Genomic DNA, 27999 nt, shown 5'->3' with positions numbered 1-27999 from the left:
ATGGCCGCGCGCCCCGGGCCGCTCTGGCTGCTGGGTCTGGCACTGTGCGCGCTGAGCGGCGGCGGCGCCTCTGGCCCGCGCCCCTCGCCCGGCTGCCCGCAACGGCGCCTGGGCCCGCGCGAGCGCCGCGACCTGCAGCGCGAGATCCTGGCGGTTCTCGGGCTGCCCGGGCGGCCCCGGCCCCGCGCGCCGCCCGCCGCCGCCCGGCTGCCCGCGTCCGCGCCGCTCTTCATGCTGGACATGTATCGCGCCATGGCCGGCGACGACGACGAGGACGGCGGGACCCCCGAGCGGCGCCTGGGCCGCGCCGACCTGGTCATGAGCTTCGTCAACATGGGTGAGAGCGGGCCCGGGGTGGGCGGCGGCGACCTAGCGTGAAGGCGCGTGGGGGACGGCGGGCCGAGGGGCCCCTCGGGGGCTGAGCGAGGGCTGCAGGGGCGTGTGCGCCACCTCGGGCAGGGCGAGCGCCCTGCTGGGAACGGGGAATCCCCTTGTCTTGGACAAGGAACCGCGGGAGGGAAAACCGCCCGGGTCAGGGCAGCGAAGTCTCAGGGGGGTGGGGGTCGGTGAGCTGCCGATCCGACAGGGACAGATGAGGGATGTGAGTCCCAGAGGCGTACATTCACCCGCGGCCAAACACACCCGATGGTAAGATTCATGTAGTGTCGGGGGACGCGGGCAGTGCCAGGAAGACAGTCTCGTCCTGGGGGGACAGATGAGTAAACAGAGGCTGTGATGCTGTCACGTTGATAAGGGCGGTACTGAAGAGAGGGACAAAGTTCAGCGTGGAAAACCCTGGTCACGTCATCAAAGCACCAGAGTAGAGATGAGGACCCAGATGTTGTGAGTCCACAGCAGCCTCTTCCCTGGGCCACCCGGGGGTGGGGTGCTGCTGGGGGGTGGGACGGTGGGGAAGGAGTAGACTCTGAGCTCAGCGGGGCAGGGACTGTGGTCTCGTCACCCTGGGCTCACACCCGGGACTTGGCTTGTCATGGCATGAGTGTCCAGGCCATTGAATGACCTGATGGGCAGCTTGGACCCTCTTTGTCCTCCCAGGTAAAGCCCAGCTTTTCCTCTCTGCAGAAATTATACTCCAAATCGTGGAGCCATTTACCCTTAAAGTTCTCAAAGATAAGTTTTCCATTACTAAACTCTCTTTAATCTACATTCATGAACATATGTCCCCCATCTGCTTTGCCTCTTGTCTGTGGCCGGTGAGGGGCAGGAGTCTGAGCTGAGGCAGACACTAGGCTGGACCTGGGGACCCAAGGACTACAGCTCAGCCCCAGGTGGGGAGAGCTTTGGGACCCAGAGCAGGGAGAGGACCCTTGCCATGGTCACCAGCCTCCCTTCACCTACAGCACCGCTCTTGACCCTCCCAACAACCCTGTTAGCGACATGATATTCACTCCCATGTCCCAGATGAGGACAGTGAGGCTCAGAGAGGCAGTGTCTTGTTCAGGACAACGTGGCCTCTATGTGGCCAAGCCAGGACAGGCCCAGGTTGTTTGGCCCTCCATCCAGTGCTCAGGGAGGTGACATTTCTGTGTCAGGAGGGCAGGCTTTCAAGGTGGAGAGAGCTTTCAGAGGGATTTCAGCAGAGGAACCCAGGGGTCAGAGTGACAATAAGTTTTGTGGGTCTTCAGCCGTTTGCCTCAAGGAGGCCCGTACCCCCCAAACCAGAGCTTGTGATGGGCTCAGGTGGGGGAGCGAGCAGCAGGAGGCAGCTGTTAACCTCTGCGGAAAGCCCAGTGCCAGGCACAGGACTTGGGCTGGCGGGTTCTAGATGCCACCTTCCTGGTTAGAGGGCAGGGGTGGGGACTTGGGACAGAGGCGACCACATGTGGAACTGAGGCTGGAGCTCCGTGCTGGGGTCATGCTGACCCCGGGCTCAGGACCAAGAAGAGCTGTGGATGCAGTCACCCTGAGAATGCCTCCAGGGGAGCCGTCCATCTGAATGAGTCACCGCCTAGCCCATGTCCCTCTTCCCCCAGCATCCCCTGGGGCAAGGCGTGCACAGCCCTGGTGGGAGCTGCTGCTGTGAGTCAAGCAGCACCCTGAGCTCAGGAGGAGCTGGTTGCCCTCCTGCTTCTGCTCTGTGATCTTAGGGAAGTCCCTTGCCCTCTCTGAGCCTCAGATCTCTCCTTGTAAAACGGGGCTCCTGAGCGATCCATCCTCAGAGTTGTTGTGTGATAGGTTGATAGAGGGGGAGGGGCAGAAAGTCAGCCCCCTTTTTAGGGTGAACCTGGCCCTGGTCAGTGCTGATACCAGACCCTCCCAGCTGCTGCTCAGCCTTGGTGTGGATGTGATGGAAATGTCCCCACATGTCTTATAGACATGTGAAACCCAGAAACCGATTTTTAAAGTCAACCAAAGGTGTTTCTATCTGTTTTTGAATAAAAACTAGCATTTGAAGTTCCATAGTCCTATAAATACTCATTTCTTCCATGCAGCAACTTGTGAAGCTGTTTTACCAGCCTCATTTCATGGGCTCAGAGAGGTTAAATAACCAACCCAGGGCCACACAGCACGTCCATGGCATCATCCAGGCTGTGGATTCCAAATCCCAGTTTCTTCCCACACCACCTCTGTGTGTTTCATGAAGATCTAAGGCCTCTGACGCTGTGGATTAACAAGCAGATCTTTGCTCAGTGGAAGCCTGGCCTGTGGGCAGTCCAGCCAGCTGTCTGAGGGCCTTCTTTATTCTCACATACTAACTGCACTAGTAAAACTCCTTCAGTTCGAGAAGTTTTAACTGGTAATTACCTAGGCTGATGTGGGGGATTAGAACCTACCAGGATTGTTTCCTCCGTTGGAGGCCCCGGCTCCAGGCACCTGAAGGTCAGTGGCCCCTGAACCACCGTGGAGTCTAATAGCAGAGTCGCTGTGGCATCCGCGCCCACGCCGAGGCTCCCACACCTGTTGGCTCCAGCTCCACCTCTGCTATTGGCCTCATCAGCTCCTGAGAAGCCAGCCGGGCCTGGTGCTTGCTGGGCCCCTGACCGTCAGTGGCACCTGTAGGACCCAGAGGCCTGGGCCTGCCGTCCAGGGGTCAGGCCTCTGCTTTTGAGCAGATGCTTTAGGAGCCGTGTCGTGACTGACAGGGCCTGTGTTGGGGGCCAAGGCTGCGGTCAGAGCTGTGCCCTGCCTGGCCTGCCTGTTGATCTCCGCCTGTGGACTCTTGGCTCCCCTTGGCCAGGACACAGTGACGGGGCCGGTGCCCTCGAGGAGCAGACAGAGCCTGTCCCTGGTGCCGCCTGAGCTCAGGGGAGGAGGCCCTGATCTGGGAGGCAGCGCCCAGGTTCTTGTCCCTCCTGGGCCTGCCGTGGACTCCTGCACGTCCCGAGCCACATCCCGTCCCTTCTCTGGGCCTCTGCTTTCCTGTCCAGTCCACAGCGATGGTGTCAGAAAAACGAGGTGCCTCCCAGCTCCGGCCCTGTGGCTCCTCGGAGGCAGCTTCTCACACCACCACCCATCCCTCCGCCCAGCTCGGTGTGACTGGCTGGACCCCTGAGGGCCTCGGCCGGCCCAGCCGGCCCTGAGGGAGGGATGAGGCAGCAGAGACCACCTCTGCATGTTCCTCCTGAGCCCTTCTCCGCCTCCTCTCCTTGGAGCACCAGGTGCCCATATGCTCTAGAGTGAGAAACCGAGGCACAAACAGCACTGCAGGCAGAAGTGCAGTCAGAACTGGATGGGCCGTCTTCACTCTTGTCCTGACCTTTCCCTGGACTGGACTAATTCACTCCCGTGATCCTGGGTGGCTGAGGACAGGGGTGCGGATGAGCTGAGGCTGTTGGATTCGGGAGACGCAGGGCTCAGTGCGAGCGAGGGACCTGGCCCGGGTCCTGCTCAGCCCCCTGACCTTCACCTCCGTGAGCCCCAGGGTCACTTTCTTTGGTTCTTTAGTAGGCAATTCTTGCATATTTTCCTGAATTCACTCCACAAATTGTCATGTAACACCTGCTCTGTGCCAGGCTCCATTCTAGTTCCTGGAATATAACAGGGAATGAAACTAAGTCCCCCCTTGTGGAGCTGACCTTCCAGTGGGAGAGAGAGACAGATAACAGTACATCAGCCACAAGGTGATTGTCACGTGGTCTAGACAGTGACGCCTCTCTCTGGAAACCGGGAGCGGATGGACAGTGGGAGGGCAGGCAGGACTGGGCTGGGGGTTCTGACCTGGGACTCAACAGAATTTGCATCTTGACTCCACCCACTACTCTCAGTGTGATCTGGATTTTCAGTCCACCTCTAGGAACCTCAGTCTTCTCCTCTGTAAAATGGAGATACTCACAGTACCCACCCTAGGGGCTGTTCAGGGATTGTGTGAGATGACACCCAGGGATGACCACATGCCCAGAACCTCCATGTCTGTCCTTTCATTTCATCTCACATTTACTGTCATATCTTTCTTTAAAAAGAGGACAGTGAGGTTCAGGGTAGTTTGGTGGTTTTCCCAAGGTACACAGCAGGTTGTGTCCCTGCCTGCACATCCTTTGCTCTTATCCTACATGGAAGCTGCCTCTCCCCCGGCCCAGGGCCCATCATTAGGTGCAGTACGTGCTGCTGAATTGGACTGTATTCAATGTGAGCGTGTGTTGTAAACTGGGAACGTGATTTTCAAAATATCTTTGTTTTGGGATTTATAGAACTGATGCATATTCACTGTAGAAAATGCATACCGTGTAGATTCATTATAGAATTTCATGATAGAAAATTCAGACCATATGTCTAGAAACATATAATATGGAAGCTCCTAGTAATCCTCTGTCTACCTCAGGGAGAACCAATGTTTAATCCTTTAGCTTAGCCCTTCCCCAGCAACCAGCCCTGATATTTTATCAATCTGTGTTATTCTTTTTTACAAAGTGGAATCTAAATGCCCACCGTATTGCCATTTTGCCTTTCACTTAACAATAAATCCTTTATCCATCTTGAAAGTCGACTATTAAGTGACCACATTATTTTTCTTTTTATCTATCTACCTTTTATTCATTTATTTTTATTTCAACTTTATTGAAGTATAATTGACATATAAAATTGTAAGTTATTTAAAGTGTACATCAGGATGATTTGCTATACATATACATATAACATTCCCCCCATCTAGTTAATTAACACATTCATCACTTCACATATGTATTCTTTTTTGTGTGTGAGAACATTTAATTTCTACTCTTTTAGCAAATTTCAAAATTATATAATAGTGTTATCAATTATAGTCACCATGTTTTACATTAGCTCCTCAGACCTTATTCAACTTATGGCTGAAAGATTGTACCCTGTTACCAGCCTCTCCCTATTTCCCCCACCCCCAGCTCCTGGCAACCACTTTTCTACTCTTCTGACTTTTTAACTTTTTAAAATCCACATATAAGTGATATCATGAAGTATTTGTCTTTCTCTGGCTTACTTCACTTAGCATAATGCCTTCACGTTTCATCCATGTTGTCGTAAATGGAAGGATTTCCTTCTTTCTCATAGTTGAATAGCATTCCCTTGTGTGTATGTGTGTGTGTGTGTGTGTACACGCGCATGCCTTAACTTCTTTATCTATTCATCTGTAGATGGACACTGAGGTTATTTCCTCATCTCGGCTGTTGTGAATAATGCTGCAATGAACATGGGAGTGCAGATATCTTTTTTAAAATTGAGATATATTTGACATATAATATTATATCAGTTTCAGGTGTGCAACATAATGATTCAATACTTGTACATATTGCAGAGTGACCACTACCATACTTACACTTTTTTCTCTTTGATATCCTGTTTTTATTTCCTTTGGATATATATCCAGACGTGGGATTGCCGGATCATATGGTGGTTCTATTTTTAATTTTTTGAGGAACCTCCATATTATTTTCCATAGTGGCTGCACCAATTTACATTCCCACTAAAAGTGCACAAGAGTTCCCGTTTTCCCACATTCTCACAAATACTTGTTATCGCTTGTCTTTTTGATGATAATAGCCATTCTAACAAGTGTGAGGTGATAGCTCATTGTGGTTTTGGTTTGCAATTCCCTGATGATTAGTGATGTTGGGCACCTTTTCATGTACCTGTTGGACATTTGTATGTCTTCTTTGGAAAAATGTCTATTCAGTTCCTCTGCTCATTTTAAAAATTGGATTGTTTGTTTTTTTGCTATTGAGTTGTATGTGTTCTTTATATATTTTGGATATTAACCCCTTATCAAGAAATGTGGTTTGCAAGTATTTTCTCCCATTCAGTAGGCTGCCTTTTCATTTTGTTGATGGTTTCCAAAGGTATTGCTCTTTCCAAGAGTTGAAGGTGGGTCTCTTTTCTCCAAAACCCGGTTTGGCCATCAGAATGGTGTGCCCTATGAATCCCTGATGACTGGCTACTCCTCCCTGCCCCCATCTTCTCAGTCTTTTCTCACCCTTCTGAGGTAAATGACTACGATTGCCCCTAGGTGACAGGGGAGAAGTCTAGTCTCAAAGAGTATAAGTGACTGGCCCAAGGTCCTGGGTACCCAGATCCAAAGGAGCAGATATGAAAACTGGGTCACAGCAGTGAGGAGGGTTGGCCTTGGAGGTGGGAGAGCACAGTGGGGAAGACCAGGTTTTAATTCAGGGTCTGCTACTTGAGATCTGTGAGATTTTGAACAGGTTACTTGAAGTCTCAGCATCTCAGTTTCCTCATCTTTAAAATCAGGATAATAATACCTGTATCATAGTGCAATGGTTATATAGGTTAAGGCATTGAAAAACTTAGCAAGTGCCTGGCACCGCTCAGTAAACAGCAGTCAGAATTATGAGGAAGAGCCTGCTGTGTTTGTCTACCCTCCCGCCCCCATCATTTGCTTGGGGACCTGGAGCCGAGTGGTAAGAGCACGGTTCCAGGATCAGATCCCCATTCTACCACTTGTTTTTAGTGGATGCTATGGTGCTCCCCAGATACTCTCTTTGGGACTGAGTCACTTGTTGCACCAGCTGCTTGGAGGGTGGTCTGCTGACGGCTGGGTTCTTCTCTCAACATCAATGTACCAGCTTCTTGCTCAAGGTTGGGCACCCTCCTTGAGGGCACCCCACATCCAATGACTGGCTTATTGGGGTATAAATGCCCAGCCCCCTTGCCTCAAGGAGGGACAACTGTGAAGGGCCATCAGCCCAGAGCTCCCCGTGCAGATGGGCTGGGCTGGCCCTTTTGTGATTGTGTCAACTGTTCAGCTGTGCCCACTCCTGCTCGTTCCCTGCAAGAACACTCTCCACTAAACCTACCCACTCAGCCTGTTGCCCAGGAAGTCTGACCTAAGATATATTTATATGACTTTTGTGTAAGTTATTTACTGCTGTGTGCCTCAGGTTCCTCATCTGTAAAATGGGAGCAATAATAGTTCCTGCCTCCTAGGATGGCTATGAGCATTAAATGACTTACTCTATGTAAAGGGCTGAAAGAGTGCCTGGTAAATGCTCAGTAAATGTTAGCCTGGTTTGATTGTTTGTTTGTTTTTAGCCCAAGTCCAGCTGGTCAGTGGCAAGACCAGAAGTAAAACCCAGTTATTTCCTTTAACTGCTGGCTCTGCCCCCTTCAGCAGCCATTCCTTCAGAACAGTCTAGGGCTCTGAATACAGGAAGGGTTCTGGGGAAGCCAAAGGCTGCAAGACCCAGGTATGGAGAAGGTTGGATCCTTCAGTCTGAGGTCATTGCTTCACAAACACTCCTGGGAACCTACTGTGTGCTGTTGCCCTCCCTGGTTATCTTGGTGCCCACTCCAAAGCACAAGCCCCAGCCCAAGATCCGCTCATTACAGTGGGAAAGGTAGGCCCACAGACAACTCAATGTATATGATTGCAAAGTGGGAGAAATGGCCATTCCCCCACTCAGATATGAGCATGAAGGTTCAGTGCTGCAGAAGACAGACCAGGTCCCTCTCTCATTTGTGGGGGATGAACAAGGCCAGAAGAGGGGGAGGAATGAATGGCCTCCTGGCTGGGGGACAGAGAAGGCTTTGAAGGAGGTGGCATTGTGCTGGACCTTGAAAGAAGGGTAGAACTTAGTCAGAAGCGGGTGAAAGGAGAAGGTGTCCAGGCAGAGGGGAGGCATGGAGGTAAAAAAGCTCTCAGCCTGTTCTTGGAACTCCAGTTCCTCAAGTGAAAATCCACTCATGGCTTCTCCTGCTTGGGATCCTTCTGCGTGTTCCTTCTTGCCAGCCTGGCACTCGGCGTTTGACATTCTAGTCCAGCAGAACCCTGTGGTGTTCCCTTGACATGTCCCCAACCTGATGAGGCTGTGGATGGGGAGAAAGAATGTAGACTTTGGAGACAGACACACCTAGACTCTAATCCCACCTTGGGGGCTTCTGGGTGTGGTCTTGTGCAAATCGGTTAACTTCCCTGATCTTCGGTGTTCTCAGCTATCAAATGGGGTGAAGAATGCCTCTTTCACGGGGTTGCTGTGGTTGCCAGCTTCCAGTATAGTTCTCAATGATCCCTGCCTCCTGGTTTTCACACCCTTATGTCCTCCCACACTGGGCCAGCGCTGGCCTATGTGACCGATAGGATGTGACAATAGGGTTGCTGTGTCACTTCCAAGATTAGGTTATAAAAACACTGCAGCTTCCGTCTACCTGCCACCCCCCAAGATGACTCATTCTGAGGAAAGGTCATGTCGTGAGAGGTCCACATGAGGAGCCTTCTACCCTCAGCCACAAGTGTGAGCTTAGAAGTGGATCTGTTCGTCCCAGTCAAGTCTCCAGAGACCACAGCCCCACCTGACAGCTTGACTGTCACGTCATGAGAAACCCTGAGACAGAGCCACCCAGCTAAGCACCTGGATTCCTGACCCTCAGAAACCATGTGAAATAATAAGTGTTGGTTGTTTTCAGCTGCTATATTTGGGGTAATTTGTTACACAGCAATAGATAACTAACACAGTTAGGTAAACTTGAACAAAAATGGCCTGTGTAACATGTCCAAGATGGTGCCTGACACACAGTTCAGTGCTCAAAAAAATGGGAGATGACGCATTATTGCCCACCTCCGTGCTTTGCCTCAGATACTTTACTCCATTTCTGCTTGTCAGAATTCTTCCACCACTCTCAACTATGTTTCCTAGAAAAGTGTTCTCTGACCACTCCTCCCCAAGGCATCTCCACGAGCGCCCTCCACCTTGATCATCTGTATTTCTCTTAGGAATGGAGTTGCTTTCTGCCTGTGTGATTCAGGGGCACGTCCAGTCCCTTTTTCTCCTACCCCCGCCCTGGCCCTACTAAGAAACTATGAACAACCTTAGAACGGGGACCAAATCTGACTCTGGGCCTGGACAGATGGCACATTAGCAGGGCCAGCCTCCTGTCTTTTGTTTTTTATTATTGCTTTTTTTTTTTAAATTTGGCCACGCCGCACGGCATGTGGGATCTTAGTTCCCTGACCAGGGATGGAACCGACGCCCTCTGCATTGGAAGCACAGCGTCTTAACCACTGGGCTGCCAGGGAGGTCCCTCCAGCCTCCCCATCTTTTCAGATCACCTTGGCCCTCCCCTGGGACCCGAGTCCCCGCAGGGCCCTGCCTGGAGAACAGTGGCCTCAGCAGGCCACCTCTCAGGCACCTGTTGATGGAAGAATCTTGTGGAGAGGTGATTCCCCCATACCAGTATCGCCACCCAGAAAGTCCAGGGCCACTCTTTTTTTTTTTTTTTTTTTTTTTTTTGCGATACGCGGGCCTCTCATTCTTGTGGCCTCTCCCGTTGCGGAGCACAGGCTCCAGACGCACAGGCTCAGCGGCCATGGCTCGCGGGCCCAGCTGCTCCGCGGCATGTGGGACCTTCCCGGACCGGGGCATGAACCTGTGTCCCCTGCATCGGCAGGCGGACTCTCAACCACTGCGCCACCAGGGAAGCCCCAGGGCCACTCATTTTACATGGGCTCCAAGTCTGCAAGTCCACGTGAAGGGCCCCTAACCTGACACGTGACCCCAAGCAAGTCTCTGCCCCTCTGGACCTCAGTTTCCCATCCATGCAGGATTGCCACGAAGGCCTTTCCAGCTCCCACAAAAGAATGTGTCCCCCACCCTCCCTGCCCACTGATGGGGCTCCTCCAGGGCTGAGGCACAGGGTGGGAGGACACCCGCCGCTCCTCACGGGCACCCATTCTCCACGGGAGAGAGGGGATGTGTCACCGTGACCACGTCTTTCTGGAAAGCCCCACAGTTCAGGTCTTTCCTGGGTTTGAACTGGAGGAACCGCATCCTTCTTGCTCACATCTCCTTGGATCTATTTTTGGCCTTGGCGGGCTTGATGTGGTGCAGTGGGCAGGTTGTTCCTTTTCAATTTGGGCTCTGAAGCCGGCTGAGGCCTGGACCAGTAATTATAAGCACAGAGCCATTTATGGAAACAGCTCTTGAAAAAGTCAGTAATGAGAACTGACTAAAAATACCCCCAGCAGTGAAGCGGGGGGCCTGCTCTGGGCAGCGCTGAGATTCCTGGGCTGGAGGAAGCCCTGAAGAGGCAGAACCGGGAGGTGATGGATTCTGCAGCTCACTCGGGACCCGCACGGGCCGTGGAGACCCGGGTGTTTCCTTAGGTCTGAGGGGCCCCTTGGCCTTGTTACCGGCAGAACCAGCCAGACGGGCCCAGCCCATCTGCCTCCGGGGCCCGAGGGAGCCTGTCCTCCACCTCGGGGGCTGGGCCGTGAACCGAGGCGAGTCCTACAGCAAAGTGAGAACGTGGGTGGCTTGGGTTGGAAACCCTCGGTGACGCGGAAGCCACTCCCAGACCAGCAGGACGCCCCAGCCCAGGGGCTGCGCTGCTGGATGCTGAGCTGCTGTCCTGGGGACCAGGAGCCCTTTGGATGAGGGGCCGGGCATCCCTTCTCTGGGCCCCCGGGACACGAGGGGCTGAATGAGCAGACTGCTGAGGCCTCCCGTTTCCACCCCACATTGTTCAGTCTCTGTCCTCAAATTGGTCACCGCCCAGAGGGCAGATGAACTGGGGACGGGGACCCCCGGGACAGGGAAAGGGAGAGACCAGCAGGCTGATGTGTGTGGGGTCAGAGGCGAGCAAGGGGGCTTTCACAGCTGGACCGAGAAGAAAGTAGCCTTTATACTTGGCGGAATGGGGCAACCCCGGAGAGAGCGGCTTCGAGGAGGAACTCCAGGGGGAGGGTGTTTGCACCAGAAGGCCCAGGAGGCCATGAGGATGGGCAGGGCCAGCCTGTGTGGGTGAGGGGCGGTGGCTGGACAGCAGAGCCAAGCGTAAGACCCTCCCATGGGCCCTGAGGGGCTGGGGAAGGGTTTGAGGGCAGGGAGGACTGTCAGGTCAGAAGATGCCATTCTCTTTAATAGCCACACTGGACTGGAGGAAGGGGGTGTCTTTTGAAGTCTTACTTTTTGGTCAGGAACAAGACAGATTTAGGTCGTCCGGGTGACTCTACATTTTGTTGAGGGCACAAAAATAGCCAAAGCCGATGTAGGTGTTGGGCGGGTGGCACCTGGAGCTCTAGCCTGAGCTGTGGGTGCAGGGCCTCAGACATGGAAAGGCAGAATGAGGGCCACAGACGGGGTGGTGGAGGCCGCCTCCTCCTGTGGGCCCTCCCCTCAACCGCGGGGTCCGGAGCTGGTCTATCAGGGGCTGGAGGCGAAGGCCAAGGGTCCAGTTAGCACTCACTGGTGAATCGTGACTGCTTATTGTTCTGGGGGCTGCATTAAGGCGATCCAGAAAGTAAGTTAATTTGCTGCTGCTTCTCCAGACAGAAAAGCTGGTTCAGGGATTGAACATTTTGGGCAGCTTTTTATAATTTTGTGGAAAATAAACATGTCAAGGTACCTATGGAGCCAGACATACCTTTGTCTGCTCCCTTGTCTGTGGCCAGTGAAGTGCACTGTGCCTGTCTTTTCATGTCTTTGCCAGTGTGTCTTTGGGAATCTTGGGTCAAAGGATAAATTCATAGGTAATTTTGCCAGGGTATTGCAAAAGGATGTTGCCACATTCCTCTCCATGGTATCCCTACCAGCACCATGTGAGAATATGCACATCTGTGCTTACCTGTTTCCTTCTCACAGGCCATACTGAGCACCCAAGGACAAGCCCCCGCACCCCTTCCAATCCTCTTGAAACCATCATGCTCTGTATTTTACTTACAATAGAAATGACATTCCCTATTTTATCTGTTTTGTTTGTTTCTATTCTGTCTCCCCTGTTAGACTGTAAACACTGTGAATGCACTGTCTTGTTCTGTCTGTTCACTGCTGTGCTCCCAGTCAGAACAGACTCTTACATACCGTAAGAACTTGATAATTTTGTTTATAAATTGAACTTGATAAATTAATGAATAAATAAATAAATGATGAGTACACTTATTTAGAAAACAATCACTCAAAATCTCCCCTTCCGGGCTTCTCTGGTGGCGCAGTGGTTGAGAGTCCGCCTGCCGATGCAGGGGACACAGGTTCGTGCCCTGGTCCGGGAAGATCCCACATGCCTCAGAGCGGCTGGGCCCGTGAGCCATGGCCGCTGAGCCTGCGCGTCCGGAGCCTGTGCTCCGCAACGGGAGAGGCCAGAGCAGTGAGAGGCCCACGTACCGCAAAAAAAAAAAAAAAGATGAAGGTATCTCATCTTGGCTCAAAGTTGGGAGATTGCAAGTCAGGCTCATTCCAAACTCCTGTTGAACAGCCATCCCTCCCAGTCCATTGCCTATTTACAAAGTCCTTTCATGGACTTGTGAGGAAAGCTGGGTGTCTCCTCATTCCCAGTTCACACAGGAGAAGACCAGGCCCAGAGGGGATTTCCATACCTGGTCAGTGCAGGGACAGGCCTGCAGTGAGCCCCTGACCACTGGCCAGAACCCACCAGGATGCCCTAAGCTGCCTCTCTGGCTAAAGCAGGCTCGGTCTGCACAGTTAACGAGGGGGAAATAGAGGTGCCAGAAAATGCTTTCCCAGAACACCAGCTTTTGGGAACTCTCCTAACTCAAAGCCACAGGCACTGAAAAACCTGCAAATCCACAGGTGGCCTCGCCCTCCCCTCTCCATTGACTGTCAGATAAAGGAGTTACTCTCTTTACCCAGTTCCACACTCAGGACATTTCACCAATTTCTGATGAAAATCATTTTCCTAAAAGTGTCCCATCTCTAGTGCTTGCCTGGAACTGCTGGGGTGGGCAGTTTCCTGTGCTGGAACTGTTGCGGGGGTGAGGGTGTGGGTGGGCATCGATTTCACAAACCCACAGGATGGCAGTTTGGAACTGGGGTCAGCCCAGGTGAACAGGGCTCTGTTGACCCAGCACACGCGGGCCCCCAGCTCAGCAAGGGAGGGAGGCCACAGAGCTTGGTGCCCGCAAGAGCTGGCAGGTTTGTGGTTGTTCCCTCAGTCGTGGATACAACATGAATGAGTCAGTGTCAGGCCTGCAGACAGAGGTTCCCAGTGACACACCAAGGGTCACCCACTGTGCCTTGGGGGCAGATATACTTAAGAATGCTTTGAGAGGGGTCGGGCTCAGGGCGTGGCTGAGTGACCCCTCCTTATTCTCAGGGCCACACCCTGTGACAGCCAACAGCCGGGACCTATTTCATCCTACAGATCAGGGATGCTTACACAGCCATGTAACCGAGGTGGTCTCTGCAGTTACCGAATCCACAGAAATTGTCCCTAAAGCTCTGTGTGTGAGTGTGTAGGGAGGAGGGGACTCTTATGGTCATATTCATGGCGAGCATCACTCGGCAAAGGTCCAGAACCCTGCCCTCCATGCCCTGCCTGTATGGGAGGACCCGGATCCTCTTATGTCACGCTGCCCCTGGAACAGCCTGGCTCGTGGCTGGGCATTTACTGCGGCTCCAGCACCCTGTCAGACAATGGAGGTTCTGTTTCCTCTCCTCCCTGGTCAGGGGATGAAACGCCCATCTCCTGCCCAAACATGTGTCCACTGGCCCCGCCCAGCACAGCTGTTTGCCCATCCATCACCGGACCTGGTCTCCACCGCAAGGACAGGAAGTGCTCCCCCATCCGCCTCTGCCACCAGCCTGGTGACTTGTGGTCTCTGAGTACAGTAGTCAGAGAATTTTTAAAAAGACTCACAGACGTGTAATTAAAATCTCAGTGTTGGTTTTGGGGGAAGGCTCTGGGAGGCTCCCGCCCCTGCTTTGCGGAAATACAGATTTTTAGTGTTTGAAAGTGACAGGAGGCTAAAGTGAGACACTCTAAATATACTGTCCTGGGCATTTCCGGGCAGCTGAGGAAATATGGGGTTTATTCTGCTCCTGTGGTCTCTCTCCCAGACTGTTAGAGCAGCCCTGCCACTGGCCTGCCTTGGGTCCCCTCCAGCCTGGGCTTTACCCTCGCCTCCACAAATAGCTTCCACTCTACCCTTAAACCACACTCCCTTGCTGCCCAGAGCCCTGACCCCCCCACTGGCCAGAGCACAGCCCACGCTCCGAGGCCAGAATTCCAGCTCTCCGCAGTCAGGCCACAGCCAGACTTATGCCCTGAGCCGCACATTGCAGGATGGTGGGCGTCCCCAGCACCTCATACCTGCGCAGGACCTCTGCCTAGGATGTCTTCTCCCCGATCTTATCCACCTACCAAGACTCAGTCCCATCCTTCAAGGCCAGTTCAGGTGTCACCTCCTCCGGGAAGCCTGCTCAGATCATGCCATGGGACCCTCCAGCTTCCCCAGCACTTGACCCAGCATCTCCAGGAGCTGTCATCCTGCCTCATCTCTTCCTGGTTCTTTCCATGTCTCCCTCCGGCCCCCTCCCTGCTTCCCCTTGTTCCAAAACGGGTCCTGCCATCCTTTCGCCCTTTGCTGGGTCTTGCGGCTGTTGTTTTCCCTGCCACTGCTGTCGTTCCTCGGCTCTAGGCCTTTGCTCAGGCTGGACCCTGCCTCTGCAGCGTCCTTCTCCCTTGACGTCGTGGCAAATTCACTCTCACCCCTCAAGGCCCAGCTCCAAAGCCCTCTCTCCCCTCAACTCCCATCCACATACCGGCTGACTCCGGGAGCCCCATCCTGCTCAAGTGTACTCAGCTATGTCCCTGCTGCCACCGTGCCCCTTTTCTGCCTTGGGTCTGATGTCCATCTCCCCAGAGGAGGGACCTGTCCTGTGCCCCATCTGTGGGTCCCAGAGCCAGCCCAGCAGGGTGCTGAGCTGGGCAGGCTGGGTTTGGGGCTTGCGGACCAGACGTGGACACTGCCCTTGTGGCACCGCCGTGTGCCAGGTGCCGTGCCAGGCGCCTCACGACACAGCTCCCGGAGCCTTCTCGGCACCCAGGAGGCAGAGCTGGGACAAGCCTGTTCTCGAGGAGGGAGCGGTCCCACCCAGACTGCCCAGGCCCCCAGACCCCACCTGGCCCTGCCCACCCCGGAGCCCGAGCTGGAACCCCAAGTGACCACCAGTCCCACTTTGTCTTGCAGTGGAGCGGGACCGCACCCTGGGCCACCAGGAGCTCCAGTGGAAGGAGTTCCGCTTTGACCTGACCCAGATCCCGGCGGGGGAGGCCGTCACGGCCGCGGAGTTCCGGATTTACAAGCTGCCCAGTACCCACCTGCTCAACTGGACCCTCCACGTCAGCATGTTCGAGGTGGTCCTGGAGCAGTCCAACAGGTGCCTGCCCTGCGCCTCACGGGCCCGCTCAAGCCTCTGTTGGAGGGTCCGGCCCAGCCCTGGGTGCCGGGGGGGACATTTCCCGGAGGACAGAAGGGGAGCTTCCTGGGCAGCCTACCCTCAGAGAAGAAAGATGGTTGGCCCGAGGCCTCGTGTCACTGTGGGGAGAGGCCCAGCATCGGTCCTGGATTCAAGTCCCCATCCTACTGTCCTAGCTGTGGGACCATGGACAGGTCACTAAGCTCCTGAGCCTCAGTTTCCGCAGCTGTACACGGGCACAGTAACACCTTTGTACGGTAGACGCAGTGAGAAAAGGCATGTAAGGCCCCCAGGTCAGAGCCAGGTGGGGTAGATGCCCCACTAATGGTCCCCCAGGAGGGCACTGGAAACACAAAGGCAGCTGTGCCGGCCCTCGGTTAATTGTTCTTTCGTGTCCACAGGGAGTCTGACTTGTTCTTTTTGGATCTTCAGACGCTCCGATCTGGGGACGAGGGCTGGCTGGTGTTGGACGTGACAGCAGCCAGTGACCGCTGGCTCTTGAACCGTAACAAGGACCTGGGACTCCGCCTCTATGTGGAAACAGATGATGGTAAGACTCGGGTCAGCAGCGAACCTTCCCCTGGGGGCTCCTCCGAGGAAGCTGCTGGCGGCAGGCACAACTGGAGCCCCTCACATGGCCCTGGAGGCCTGGCCTTTTCCACCTGTGCCGCTGGGGGATACCTCCACCCCTCCACGGGGGCTCAGTGGGTAGAGAGTGAGGTTCCCGCAGTGCGGGACAGCGGGATACCCCCTACCAGCCGAGAGTGCCTCCTCTCCTTCTGCAGGACCAACAGTTGTGATGCTCAGAGTGAGTCCATGTTTTCCCTCCCCAAGAAATGGGAGATTCTTTCTACTCTACGGAACTGCCTTCTGCACCAGGAGTTCCTGTCCTGGGCTGGGCGAGGGGAAGCGCTCACACCCTCAGGCTCTGAGGCAGAGGCCTGGGTGTGAATCTCAGCTCTGCAGCCTTCTAACTCGGTGACCTTGGGAGGTTACTTACCTTTCTAAGCCTCGGTTTCCTCATCTGTAGAATGAGGATTCACACCTTCATTCATTTAGCAGGTGTTTGGGGGAGAGCCTCCTGGTGGGCCCAGGGTTGGTGTGTCTGCGGTACAGCAGGGGCCACCATGGCTGGAGCACAGGGGGCTAGGCAACGGCTGTGAGGAGGCTGAGAGAAGTGGGCAAAAGAGTAACTCTGAAATAAATGTCATCTTATTTAATAGCAGTGGAGGGGGACAGGATCTGATTCAGCGTTCTATAAAACAACCCTCTGAGACACTCCCCCTCAAGGGGGTGTAGCATCTCTCCCCCTCCTTCAGTGTGGGCTACACTTACAGACTTGCTTCCCAAAGTATGCCGTGGGCTGGGGCAGTACCTTTGCAGGGGCAACCTGAGCGGCACCCCTCAGCCGGGTGCTCAGGCTCCCATGAGCACGTCATGTAGCTCCCAGACACCCTTGATCTGACGGGGTGGGAACAGCACTTCACCTCCATGGTCTTCGTCCCCAAAACCCAGAACCCCAGTCTCACCATGAGAAAAACATCAGGCAATCTGGAACTGAAGGACATTCTACAGAATACCTGACCAGTACTTCTCAAAACTGTCAAGGTCATCAAAAAACACGGGAGGTCTGAGGAATTGTAACAGCCCAGAGGTGCCTAAGGAGTTGTGATGACTATATGCCAATGTGGGACCCTGGGTGGGATCCTGGAAAAAAGACACTGGAGAAAACTAATGAAATCTGAGTAGATCGTGATGTTTAGTAAATAATAAGAAACCAATATTGGTTGATTAGTTGTGACAACTGTGGTTCCAGGACAGTACGTGCTGGGGACACAGGTGTAGGAACCGCTGGCGTGCAGGTGGATCTGGGGGCGGGGGGACGGGAGTAGCGCGCCGGGGAGGAAGGGTGACGATGGAGAGGAAGGAGACGAAGGAGAAGGCGCCCAGGCTTCCCCGGAGGGACGTCGCCTCGGGGCCTCTGTGCGCCAGTCCCCGGATCCCTCCAGTCCCTCCTGACGGTCCGGACCGGTCCCGCCTCCCGCCTTCGCGGCCCGGGAAGCTCGGCGCCTCGGGCCCTCGGAGCGCGGAGACGGAGCGGGGCGGCGGGGAGCCAGCCGCGCGGGCGCGTCACTGCCGGGGCCCCCTGCCCTGTGACGCGCGGGCGGGGCGCACACGGCCGCCTCCTGTCCCCACTGGGCCCGGGGCCGGAGCCCCAGCCGGAGCAGAGCGGACGATGGCAGCTCTGCGGCTCCTGGAGTCTGCGCTCGGGCGCCGGGTCCCCGCCGGCCGCTCGGTGCCCGCGCTGGCGACGGGCGGTGTGTGCGGCTTCGCCAGCAGCGCCCGCGCGCGTGCCAAGTCCTACGCGGACCCCGTGGAGGCCGTGAGAGACAGCGCGAGGATCATGGTCCGGGGCTTCGGCCTCTGCGCGATCCCGGAGAGCCTGATAGGGGCGCTGCTCAGAAACACGTGAAGGACTTGACCGTGGTCAGCAGCAACGTGGGGGAGGGGAATTTCGGGCTCGGCCTTTTGCTGGGGACCAAGCAGATCGCCCGCAGCGTCTGCTCGTACTTGGGGAAGAACTCGCTCTGCGAGCACCGGTACCTGGCGGGCGAGCTGGAGCTGGAGATCTCGCCCCAAGGTACCCTGGCCGAGCGCATCCGCGCGGGGGGCGCCTGCGTGCCCGCCTTCCACACCCCCACGGCCTACGGAACCCTGGCCCAGGAGGGCGGCGCACCCAGCAAGTACTTAGAGGACGGCCACATCGCCATCCTGAATCAGCCCAGGGAGGTGAGGGAGTTCCACGGACAGCACTACCTTCTGGAGCACGACGTCACGGCCGATTTTGCTTTGGTGAAAGGGTGGAAGGCCGACCCGGCAGGAAACGTCATCTTCAGGGCCAGCGCCAGGAACTTCAACGTGCCCATGTGCAAAGCTGCGAGAACCTCAGTGGTGGAGATTGAAGAAATTGTGGACCTGGGGTCGTTTGCCCCAGAGGACATCCATGTTCCTAACGTTTACTTAGATCGAGGAATACAGGGGGAAAAATATGAGAAACGAAATGAGCGTTTGGGCTTACCTGGTGGCGCAGTGGTTGAGAGTCCGCCTGCCGATGCAGGGGACACGGGTTCGTGCCCCGGTCCGGGAAGATCCCACATGCTGCGGAGCGGCTGGGCCCGTGAGCCATGGACGCTGAGCCTGCACGTCCAGAGCCTGTGCTCCGCAACGGGAGAGGCCACAACAGTGAGAGGCCCGCGTGCCGCAAAAAAAAAAAAAAAAAAAAAAAGAAATGAGCGTTTAACGATGCGGAAAGAGGATGATGAAATATGCAAGTCTGCAGATAATATAAGGACACGGGTCATCAAGCAGGCAGCTCTTGAATTTGAGGACGGCCTGTATGCCAATTTGGGCATAGGAATCCCTCTTCTGGCCACCAGCTACATCAGCCCCAGTATAACCGTTCATCTTTTCAGTGAAAATGGAATCTTGGGCTCGCGTCCGTTTCCACTGAAAGAGGAGGTGGACGGAGATCTCAACAATGCGGGCAAGCAAACAGTCACCCTTCTTCCTGGGGGCTGTTTTTTTCTCCAGCGATGAATCATTTGCCATGATTCGAGGGGGACACATCGACCTAACCTTGCTGGGAGCCACGCAGGTTTCCAAATACGGTGACCTGGCTAACTGGATGATACCTGGCAAGAAGGTGAAAGGAATGGGGGGTGCGATGGATCTGGTGTCCAGAACCGAGACCAGAGTGATGGTCACCATGGAGCACTGCACCAAGGCTAATGAACCCAAAATTTTGGAGAAATGCACCATGCCGCTGAATGGAAAGCGGTGTGTGGACTGAATCATCACCAAGAAGGCCGTGTTTGACATGCACAGGAAGGGCGGACTGGGCTTCCCTGCTGGTGCAGTGGTTGAGAATGCGCCTGCCAATGCAGGGGACACGGGTTCGAGCCCTGGTCCGAGAAGGTCCCACATGCAGCAGAGCAGCTAAGCCCGTGCGCCACAACTACTGAGCCTGCACTCTAGAGCCCGCAAGCCACAACTACTGAGCCCACGAGCCACAACGAAGAGTAGCCCCCACTCGCCGCAACTAGAGAAAAGCCCGCCCCAACATAGCCAAAAATAAATAAATAAATAAATAAATAAAAGAAAAATAGAGGACTGACCCTGATCGAGCTCTGGGATGGCCTGATGGTGGAGGACATCAAAAAAAGCACGGGGAGCACCTTTACCATCTCCCCGAATCTCAGACCCATGCAGCAGGTCAAAACCTAGCCAGAAAGTGAACCTTGGTCCCAGAGCGTGTGCTTCTCCCTTTAACCTCTTGGATTGCATCCTGAGAAAGCCACAATCACATTTCTACATTTCACCAGCATCTGGCCGGCTTTCTCCTGCTGTCCCAGACTGGCTGCCACTGGATAGGCTTTGTTCTCTCAAGAGGGACATGCCTTTAGTTAAAAAGAAAAGGAAAACAGAGGCACTGAGCTTATACGTCCTGTGAGTTCTGAGAAAGCTCTGCTCCAATCACCCTCCGCCCTGTCTCTGATATTTACATTAAATTCTATGCAGCTTGAGATGATCCCATGGGAAAGGTTTCACTGAAGTGCCTGCTCTCATGAGTGAATAATGAAATGTAGGGAAAAGTGATGGGGGAGGAACAACTCCACCCAGAGTCTGCAGAAGTCACCGTTTTAGTGTACTGGAACAATGAAAACATACACACATAAATGTGAATTTGTAACCAGGAGAAACACTGTCTAAATGAAAGATTTTTTCCTTTGGCCCTATTGACTTTCCTTCTGGGGACTTTCATTTTGTCGCTAAGTTTTGTTTCCTTGTAGCCTCACTTCCTCTGCCTCTCACATTTCTCCCCCTCGTAGCTAAGTAGATGTCTCTAGAAGGGAAGCACGACCGTCTAGGTGGCCAGTAAACTGGTAATAGGGGCAACTGAAGGGGGAGAGACTGTTTGGTGCCGACATTCCACCAGGAAGTCTCCTCTGTGAATAAACAGCTCGTCTGTGTGTGGCCAAAGGCTGCGGCTTAGGATGGGAGGAGTTCTAGAAACCCGGGCGATGGACTTAGATGGGTTTTCTCTTCTTAAATCATAGTGTTCCTGTGTCGTCCAGATCAGACACTTAGACCCTTCTCTGTTATGGAGCCTAAACCAGCCTCTTGTTCATACTCCCTTGAAACTCATGAGGGGCAGTGAGGTACTTCATCCTGAATCCACAGTCTCACAAACTAAACAGAAAAAAATGAGTTTTTGTTTGCGTGCGTGTGTGCGTGTGTGAGGTTCAAACCCAGGCCTGCCATGGAAGCTGAGCTTTCTCAGTGCGGCTCTAGGGCTGCACAAAATGGATGGGAGCTCATAGGTAAGAACAGGAAGCAACAGCTAGTCAAGGAAGGCCTTTCAGAGAGGTCTCCCTGAGGCCTCACCCTGACGGGAGCCCTGGATCCTGGAGTGGAGCGACAGTGCACCTGAGGGGACAGCCACAGAGTATCAGGGGACCGTGACCAGGCAGGCAGTGGATGGATGTCACTGAGTGGACTGTGCAGCACCTTCTGGGGCTACTGGGGAGGAGGACCTGATCTGCCCTGCATGTTGGGAGACGTCTTCCAGCATCAGCCTGGGACAGGCAGAGGTTTCCAGAAGCAGACGAGTTACAGGGTTGTTCAGCAGTAGAAGAAGGAAAAGCATTGAGTTCCTAGTTCTCATGCGGTGAGGAAATAAATACCCTGTGGGACAAAAGCACACCTGGTCACAGCTGGCTCCCCTCCAAGGGTTTCAGCCAGGCGTCCTGATTGTCCTTCAACGTGGCACTGGGGTCACATTCATGACCGCAGGCTGAGGTGGGACAGGGGCTGCAGGGAAGGGGCAGGTGGCACCCAGAGCAGAAAGAGGCCTTGGGGAGAGATGGGAGCTGTCTTGGCCTGGCTCAGGGAGAGGGGGCATGAATCCCCAGGGATGTGATAGGTCAGGGGAGCTGCCAAGACATCCGGGCCCTGATGGGGTAGACTCAGAAATGGGGGGAGGCTGGAGGTGTCAGGGGCCTTCCTGGCCCAGAGGAGCAGCATCTTCATCTGGACCTGCGTGCAGGGGGAGGCCACAGTGTGGCCCCCATCTCGAGGTGTGGCCACACATCCCACGTCTCTCACAAAGGGGACAGCATGCCTGCCAGCACCCTCACAGTTCAGGTCTAGAAGCAGGGACCCTGGGCCTCAGAGGTTCCTGAAGTTCCTGCCTCTGCTTTCTGGAAAGGGTCCTGCCAGAGCCAGGCAGCCTGGGGGCCACCACCTGGACAGCCGGGGCCTGCCCTGTGACCCAATATCTCTGTGCCCAGGAGACCCCAATATGATCCTTGGCCAGACAGTTGCACAAAGAAAAGCCTACAGTGAACACAGCCTCGGGAGCACCGAAGGTCTCCCTGGCCTCTCAGTGGACAGGGCTCTCCAGGGACTCACAGGACAGGGCAGCTGCACACACAGGCCTGGAGGGCTGCCGGGCCAAGGCCGCCGCATGTGTCCACCAGGTGTGGAGCTCCGCTCCAGTGCCACGTGGAGGACAGCCGCCCACCTGCCCCCATCGCTCACGGCCTCCTCCTGCTGCCCTCACGGGCCTTTCCGGCTGTGGTGGCGCTGCTGTGTGTCTCGTGGCTCTGCATCCTCACGGGCCTGCTCTTCCTCGTGACCCTAACCTGCCATGACCCAGACTCCCCGAACGGCTTCTCCCTGGGCCCCTTCCATTGTCAGCTCCTGTCTCAGCAGGGTCATCCCTGAGTGGCACCTCTGATGGGCCCAGTGCGTGTTTGTGGCAGGTGATGTCATAGGTCAAAGGTTAGTCTCTGGTCGATTAGTTGTTTAGTCAACTGTGGCGCATGGACTCAGGGATAAAGGACAGCTGTGTAAGGGCCGGCGATGTCCTTGACCTGTAATGTGCAGTGGAGGATCATGAGACCCACTAATAGAACACACGTTTATGTATGTGCACATATGTACACTAGCTGTATAAATGCACACGTGTGTGTACACATACATATATGTGCATGTGTGTATATGCCTGTGCATCACTGTTGCAACATTGGGGTGAAATGTACATGGAAGTGGGATGTTCGGCCCTGTGTTTTAAGAAACATTAACAGTGAGCTTGTAGTCATCCCCTGTTGTTTAGTGTGAGAAAATTCCACAGGGAAAGGAAATGAAGAGGTTCTATCACATTCTCATCTTTATGATGAAAGCCAGGAAATAACTTAAATGTCTAAAGATGAACTAATATCTAAATATTCAGATATACCTACTCAAAGGAATTTTATACATTTGAAATGTTCATAGTTGAGACTTAACAACCGAGAAAATGTTTATGTGGAAAAATTGGGAAAAATACAGACTTCTTTCTTATGCTCAAAATTTAAATTAACATATGAAAATATCCCAGAAAAATGAAAATGATGCGTTGTAGCAGGGGAGGGGTTTTATGGGTGATATTTTTTCTAAGTTTCTTTACAGTTGTTGTATATCACTTTGACAATCAAAAAACAAGAGGTCATTGGAACTACAGAGAGCTACAGGAAGATAGTTTTTCTGGTGGAGGTGACTTTTCCAGGGATAACCAGTGTGTTTTTCCAGCATCCTCAGGCTTTAAGCAGCTGCGGGTAAAATCCCAGTTTTACAAGCATCACTACTCCTAGGCTGAGGCCCCAGTCATGTCGCTGCCCACAGCCTTTTCTCTCTTTCTTCCTTTTCAAACCACAAACCCGCTGGTTAAGAACCTAAATGGAGGGCTTCCCTGGTGGCGCAGTGGTTGAGAGTCTGCCTGACAATGCAGGGGACACGGGTTCGTGCCCCGGTCCGGGAGGATCCCACATGCCGTAGAGCAGCTGGGCCCGTGAGCCATGGCCACTGAGCCTGCGCATCCAGAGCCTGTGCTCTGCAATGGGAGAGGCCACAACAGTGAGAGGCCCGCATACCACACAAAAAAATAAATGCATGAAAGTTACCAAAAAAAAAAAAAAATTCACTTAAAAAAAAAAAAAAAAGAACCTAAATGAATAAGAAGGGCTCTGGAATTAGATGCTCGTGTCTGAACGTGGACTCACATTGGGGTAAATGTCTCTGCCCGTGGAGCCTGGGGTCTCGTTTGGGGGCATCAGGACGGTGAGTGGCCTGCTCTTGGGCGGTGCTCAGCAGAGCAAGCACTGAGTCCTGGCAGCCGCTCCCGCCAGCCGGGTGTTGTAAATCCTACACTGATCCCCAGGAAGGAGGGGGTGGAAGGTAGAACTCGGGCCTCGGAGCCCCGAGATGGACGGGAACCCTGGTTCTGAGAGTCCCCGGCAGTGGTGCTCCGAGCCGTCACCGAGGGGCTCTGATGTTGCCCAGTGAAATGATGGGTCTGGCGTCACCATGAAGACCGGTTGAGATCATCACGTGAACTGACTGAAGGCTGTAAAGCGCTGTCACAACTGGCGGTGCCTGTGCTCCCGAGGACCCTCCCCATCTCCTGCAGAGCTGCCCGCTGGGGGCTGGGGCTGGACTTGGGACTCGGGTCTTCAGAGGAGGAAACCGAGGCCCAGTGGGTCCCCTGCAGCCTCAGGCTCCGTGCTCCTGGCCCGCCCACAGAGAGGTCCCTGCTGTGTCCCCCTGCAGGGCCCCACCCTCGAGTGACCGCCCTCTCTGCTCTCTCCGTCTCAGGGCGCAGCGTGGATCCTGGCCTGGCCGGTCTGCTGGGGCAACAGGCACCGCGCTCCAAGCAGCCTTTCGTGGTCACCTTTTTCAGGGCGAGCCCCGGCCCCGTCCGAGCCCCTCGGGCAGTGAGGCCCCTGAAGAGGAGGCAGCCGAAAAGAACCAACGAGCTGCCGCCCCCAAACAAACTGCCGGGGATCTTCGGTGAGGTTGGGGACCAAGTGGTGGGGACAGAACCCTCCTGGCCTCAGTGGGGTCAGGCTGATGGTCAGTCACCCAGCCACCTTTCCTGACACCGCTTTGCCCCTGCACCCTGGGGACCAGCCACTGCACGGTCTCCAGGGCTCTGAGCATCTGCCCTCGCCGCCCTGAAGTCCCTTCCTGCCCTCCCTGGCTCACCAGGCCCCCCCTCACCCCCCCCGTCAAAATCAGGTGCCCCTGGTGGCCCTCGGTGCTGCCCCGGGAGCCCTGCAGGATCCAAGTGTTTGTGTGAAGGTGTCCCTACCAGGCCAAGCCCATCGGGATCAGAGCCCCCTGGTGCCCTCCTTTCCTTCACGGGGAGCCAGGCTTTGCTTGGCCTCAGTGGGAGCCACTTGTCCTGTGGAATGGGCGTGGCTGGAGAGGCGGATGAGGTCAGGGGTGTCTCCGGAGGAAAGGAGGAGGGGCTGCTGGACGGCAGAGGGTCCCCGGGCTGTTTAGTGGACCATCGGGAGTCACAGGCTGAAAGTCAGGGGAGGCTGGGTTGAGCGTGGGGTGGCTGTAACCACGGGGAATCATCTGGAGCCACTGAAGGTTCTTGACCAGGGTCACGGCGCCAGCAGAGCTGCAGAGCTGGGCTTTATGAGACCAAATGTGTTAGTTTCCCATCATTCATTTACTCAACAAATGAGCCCATCAGGGCGTCCCCCACCCCAGGAGCTCCCCGTGGTGGGTGCACAGGGCAGGAGCCCCAGCAAAGACCTTGCCCCTTCTGTCCCCCGCAGACGACGTCCACGGCTCCCATGGGCGACAGGTGTGCCGTCGGCATGAGCTCTATGTCAGCTTCCAGGACCTTGGCTGGCTGGTAATTCCTGACTCTCCCTCTTTCCTAAATGACAGTCCCCACCTTGAAGATGGCAAGTGTATGTCCAAGAGGAGGTAGAATCATGGGGGATTTGGATTTTCTTGTTTTATTTTCCTCTGTGTTTTTCCAAGTTCTCTAAAGGGAGAATGTGTTGCTTCTGTACTGAAAAGTGCTTTTTTTGTGAAAACCATGAAAATGGAGACTATCTGAATCCTTAGCCATAAAATGTCAGAGCTGCAACAGGAAAACTGAGGCCAGGGTGGGCAGTGCCTCTGGCCTTTGCTGTGACTGGGGGTGGGCTGGGGAGGACGAAGCTGAGCGCTGATGGTGCATGAAGGGGACGGAGATCGTGCCCAGCCCTGTCTGCTGAGGGTCTTCCGGTGGATGTCAGGCCTCTGGGGGAAACTGCTCTGGGAGGGGCCCGAGGGTGGGTTGATGGGCCCTGAGGCTGAGGGGGGGTAAGGGGCAGCCCTGAGTTGTGCTGTGACAGGTGCTGGACTGGGGGGCTCAGGAGGGGCACATGGATGGGACTCACCTTCTCCCATTACCTGCCCCCAGGACTGGGTCATCGCCCCTCGAGGCTACTCAGCCTATTACTGTGAAGGGGAGTGCTCCTTCCCACTGGACTCCTGCATGAACGCCACCAACCACGCCATCCTGCAGTCCCTGGTCAGTACCGCGTCCCTCTGCCTGGACGCCCAGGGGAGGGGTTTGCAGGGGAGAGGGGCGTGTGCAGCCAGCAGGTGATGGCAGCGCTGCTGTGTCAGGGAGCTTTCTCTACATGGAAACCTTTCTGCGTGCACGTGCAGTGAAATCCCACAGCCGTGCAGAAACTGGTCCCCGTGTGGGCCACCCCCAACCCGTGCACCTGAACACACATGCACGTGGGGGACTTTCATGTCCATGCGGTGGGTACCAGACTTATAAAGCCCCGCCTGCTGGTGGTCAGAGGCACAGCCCGTGCATGATAGGCGGGCATCCCACACGGCTACTTGTGCCCTCGGAACACACACGTGCACCATGTTCACAGGCACGTTCGGCCTCCTGTGTGTCACACACGCCCTCAGGGTCGGGGTGGGTGACACACGTGTGGGTTCTGCCCCCTCTTTCTGTGCAGGAGTCACCAGGTACCCCCTGCCCTTCTGGTTTCCCCTCCCGTTCCTTTCCCGTTGGCTCTTTTTTCTGGGTCCCCCCTCTCGGCTCTTTGTGTCTCTACAGGCTTTTGATGCCCTGGTGTCTGGGGAAACTTTACATGCTGAAAAAGTTTCTAATGGGAGCACTGTTGCTGCTGCTTATTGCTAAGTGTTTTAAATGTTTTTTAGTGCTGAGGCTTCTTTCTAGAACATTGACCTGGACACTGTAGTTACAGGTTGTTCAAGGTGATGCCCTAGAGCAAGTGAGTTAAGGCAGCATGGACCCCAGGATAATGCCTCCTTTCCCAATGGTCACATGGGATTTGCTGGACCCCTGGGGAGCTGCCTTCCTTGAAGAAGGTCAGGGGTGATGGAGCCTGTCCTGGCAGCAGGCTGCTCAGAGCTGGGGCTTCTGGGGTAAGGCTGGGCTCTGGGGACCGGGGGCCAGGCTGCCAGACAGGGCCCCCCATGAGACGGCTTCGCCCAGGTCCTGCTCAGCGGCCTCCGTGAGGTCTGGGAGGTCCCGGTGGATGGAAGCAGGTTCCCTTTTCTCTCCAGCCCCTGACAGGCTGGGGGGCTGCCTTCAGGGCCCTTCCATGTGGGGCCCCGATGAAGAGTCCAGGGTGAACGGCAGCTCATCCTGCCGAGTCTCCAGATAAATATTTTTGTAGAGGCTGCAAGAGCTCACTCAGTCGGGCTGTCTTTAGGGGTAGAGCTGTTTGGAGGAGGGTAGCGGGATCCCCGTGCCAGGTCCCAGTCGTGCCGCGGCCTCGGCCTCAGCCATGGAACTGGGCAGGTGACTCGGTCCCTGTGCCCTCAGTGGTCATCTGCCCAGAACAATCCCTGCCTAGAAATTGTCAGAAGGAGTGGAGGTGCTTTGAGAAACAACAGTGTCGGACACCCCAAGGGTGAGCCTAGAAGTCTGGCCGCTAGCAGGTGTAACACGGACCTTCACCGGCTCCCAGTCTGGAGGGGGAGACGGACCAGAAACAGCTCATGCGGACAAGACACGATCAGGGACGTTGCAGAAGCGCAGGGAGGAGAGAGGAGCAGAGGGGACCCCGGGGGCGGCGCTGCGGGGGCGCAGGCAGGACCTGGCACACCTGCCGGGGGCCAGCAGGGTCAGGGTCGTCCTGTCTGGGGGGAGAGGCTGTGACAGGAGCCACAGGTGCCCAGGCTGGGCCTGAGGGCAGCGGCGGGGTGGCCAAGGGGGGGCGGGGCCGGGGCAGAGTTCGCGCCAGCACCTGCAGGGCTGCGGGGCGAGATGGCGCCGGGGAGGGGCGAGCAGCTGGAGCCCGGGCGGCAGGAGCTGGGGACTGGGACGGGGTCCCCGCGGTTCTCACGCCTCTGCCTGCCGCCCCCTCCCCGCCAGGTGCATCTGATGAAGCCTGACGCGGTCCCCAAGGCGTGCTGCGCGCCCACCAAGCTGAGCGCCACCTCCGTGCTCTACTACGACAGCAGCAACAACGTCATCCTGCGCAAGCACCGCAACATGGTGGTCCGCGCCTGTGGCTGCCACTGA

At 55.4% G+C, this 27999-nt stretch overlaps 2 protein-coding genes across 2 annotated transcripts; both read left to right on the top strand.

Annotated features, from left to right (window-relative positions):
* LOC132483813 (bone morphogenetic protein 8B) lies at positions 1 to 27999 on the top strand. Its single transcript, XM_060089572.1, has 7 exons — positions 1 to 337; positions 15368 to 15557; positions 15998 to 16146; positions 24291 to 24485; positions 25265 to 25344; positions 25903 to 26013; positions 27850 to 27999. Exons 1-7 carry the CDS (start codon positions 1 to 3, stop codon positions 27997 to 27999), a joined length of 1212 nt encoding a protein of 403 aa, XP_059945555.1.
* Positions 17833 to 19880, top strand: LOC132483449 (succinyl-CoA:3-ketoacid coenzyme A transferase 2, mitochondrial-like). Its single transcript, XM_060088732.1, is given in 5 exon segments — positions 17833 to 18058; positions 18061 to 18723; positions 18937 to 19175; positions 19177 to 19486; positions 19765 to 19880. Coding segments are annotated over 5 exon segments (1554 nt in total).

Source organism: Mesoplodon densirostris, chromosome 2 (assembly GCF_025265405.1).
Source record: "Mesoplodon densirostris isolate mMesDen1 chromosome 2, mMesDen1 primary haplotype, whole genome shotgun sequence".
NCBI classification, from domain to species: domain Eukaryota; kingdom Metazoa; phylum Chordata; class Mammalia; order Artiodactyla; family Ziphiidae; genus Mesoplodon; species Mesoplodon densirostris.
Note: the sequence above shows the minus strand (reverse complement) of the source record. Positions and strands in the feature narration are given on the sequence as shown.